At 37.3% G+C, this 2,083-nt stretch overlaps 1 protein-coding gene across 1 annotated transcript; it reads left to right on the top strand.

Moving 5' to 3' along the window:
• Positions 1 to 51: 51 nt before the first annotated feature.
• LOC107698123 (uncharacterized) lies at positions 52 to 1,255 on the top strand. Its single transcript, XM_016499054.1, has one exon. The coding sequence runs from the start codon at positions 155 to 157 to the stop codon at positions 1,220 to 1,222; it is 1,068 nt and encodes a 355-aa protein (XP_016354540.1). The 5' UTR covers positions 52 to 154; the 3' UTR covers positions 1,223 to 1,255.
• The last annotated feature ends 828 nt before the right edge of the window (positions 1,256 to 2,083 follow it).

Genomic DNA, 2,083 nt, shown 5'->3' with positions numbered 1-2,083 from the left:
AAAAAAAAAAAAAAAAAATCAAATATAAAAATTACCCTTTTTGAAATAGAAACTCGCCCTGTACCATATAATAACCCAGCTAATTTTAGATGCTTCACTGTATAATGCCTTGTCTGTATTTACAGGAGCTGGTGTTTACCAAGAGCATCCTGGAATGGACGAACTGAGACCTGTAGAAGAGAGTCTTGCATCTGTCCCCAGTCCCAAGCAATCAGATGTTGATGACCACAGCTGTACATCTAAAAATGTTGCCTCTGTTGGAACACAGTGGGAAGACCACATCTTCGAGGAGCATTGTTACATCAAGAGACAACACATTGTAACTTATGTAAACCAGTCAACGCAGTGCGATACATTTAAGCCTCCTACTCTGATGAACGACTATGACTCAAATCTGTACACTGGGCTCCCTCTCCACACATTTCATACCCTTGTAGCTGTTTTGCGTCCCCATGAGAATCTGGCTTACCAGACCGAAATTGAACAGCAAATCTTGCTCACACTAATGAAGCTGAAATTAAACCTATTAATAGAAGATCTAGCAATTCGATTCCGTATATCAGTGAGTAAAGTGAGCAGGATAATTTCTTTTTGGATTGACACCATGGCTGCAGTCTTGAAGGATCTGATACCATGGCTCCCCAAAGAAACCATCAGGGCCACAACACCAGAGGCATACAAGCAACATTATCCCAATGTTACCTGTATCTTAGACTGCAGTGAAAGTGAAGTCCAAAGACCAGGGAACCTAGACTCAAGGTCTGAATCGTACAGCCACTACTATGCTTGCAACACTATCAAGTATTTAGTGGCTATTGCACCATGTGGTCTAGTAATGTTTATATCTGCAGCATATGGGGGATGCTGTAGTGACAAATTTATCACATGTGATTCTGGCATTCTTGAATATCTCCATCCAGGAGATGAAGTGATGGTGGACAGGGGTTTTTTGATTAGAGACTTGTTGTTTGAAAGACAAGTCAATATGATAATTCCTCACTTCGCCAACAAAACGCAGCTGACAGAAGAAAAAGTCACATGTAGCCGCAGGATTGCAAATGTAAGGATACATGTTGAACGTGCAATTAGGAGACTGAAAGTATACAAGGTGTTATCACAAACCTTGCCTATCACCCTTATGCCAAAGATAGATAAAATTCTGCGTATATGTGCAGCTTTAGTGAATTTGCGTGGTGATCTGATCCATGAAGCAGATAATTAAGTTATTTTAAAAATTAAATTTTGTCTTCAGTTACTCACCCTCATGTTGGTCCAAACCTGTATGAGGTTTTTTTTTCTTCTATTGAACACAAAAGATTATTTATTTTGGAGAATGTTAGTAACCAGACAGTTGATGGTAACCAATGATTCCATAGTCTTTTCTTTTTTTTCAATGGTTACTGTCAACAGTCTGGTTACCAACATTCTCCAAAATAAATAATCTTTTGTGTTCAATAGCAGAAAAAAACTCATACAGGTTTGGACTGACATGAGGGTGAGTAAATGATGACAATTTTCATTTTTGGATGAACTTTTCATTTAATGCTCAGACTGCTGCATTAGTCATGTACATATGTATATATGTTTAATAACAATACTTGACATTTGTAATTCTAAAAAAATCCATCTCACTATGTTTTCTATTTCCTTGTACTATGTACATATATACACTTTAATCTAACTAAAAAAAAACATACAAGACTTTCCAAGTGCAAATCCTGTAAACAAGGAAATATCAAATACATTCAAAATTTTGAAAACTTGCCTTGACACAATAAAAACTTTTCCCCCTTCATGTCAGCATCTGTACACTGTTTTTCAAACTCTTAATCTTTGTTTACCAGTTGACTATATGTAAGTATTTGTCATTCAGTTTGAATCGTCCAGCAATGAATTCATCTACTACTCTAGGAAGCATCACTGAGAAGTAAAAGCCTCTAAGACGAGTAACCTGGTCTGTTAAATACTCTGCATCGTATGGTACATTTATCAGAATGTGTTCCTTTGGAGATCTGACAAGTAGTGTTGCCATTCTCAGCCCAGTACAAAACATGCCTAATTGTATCTGTCTGTAGTAGCCCCT

This window comes from Sinocyclocheilus anshuiensis, unplaced genomic scaffold (assembly GCF_001515605.1).
Source record: "Sinocyclocheilus anshuiensis isolate Anshui unplaced genomic scaffold, SAMN03320099.WGS_v1.1 scaffold1642, whole genome shotgun sequence".
NCBI lineage: Eukaryota > Metazoa > Chordata > Actinopteri > Cypriniformes > Cyprinidae > Sinocyclocheilus > Sinocyclocheilus anshuiensis.
This window is presented reverse-complemented; position numbering and strand designations above follow the sequence as displayed.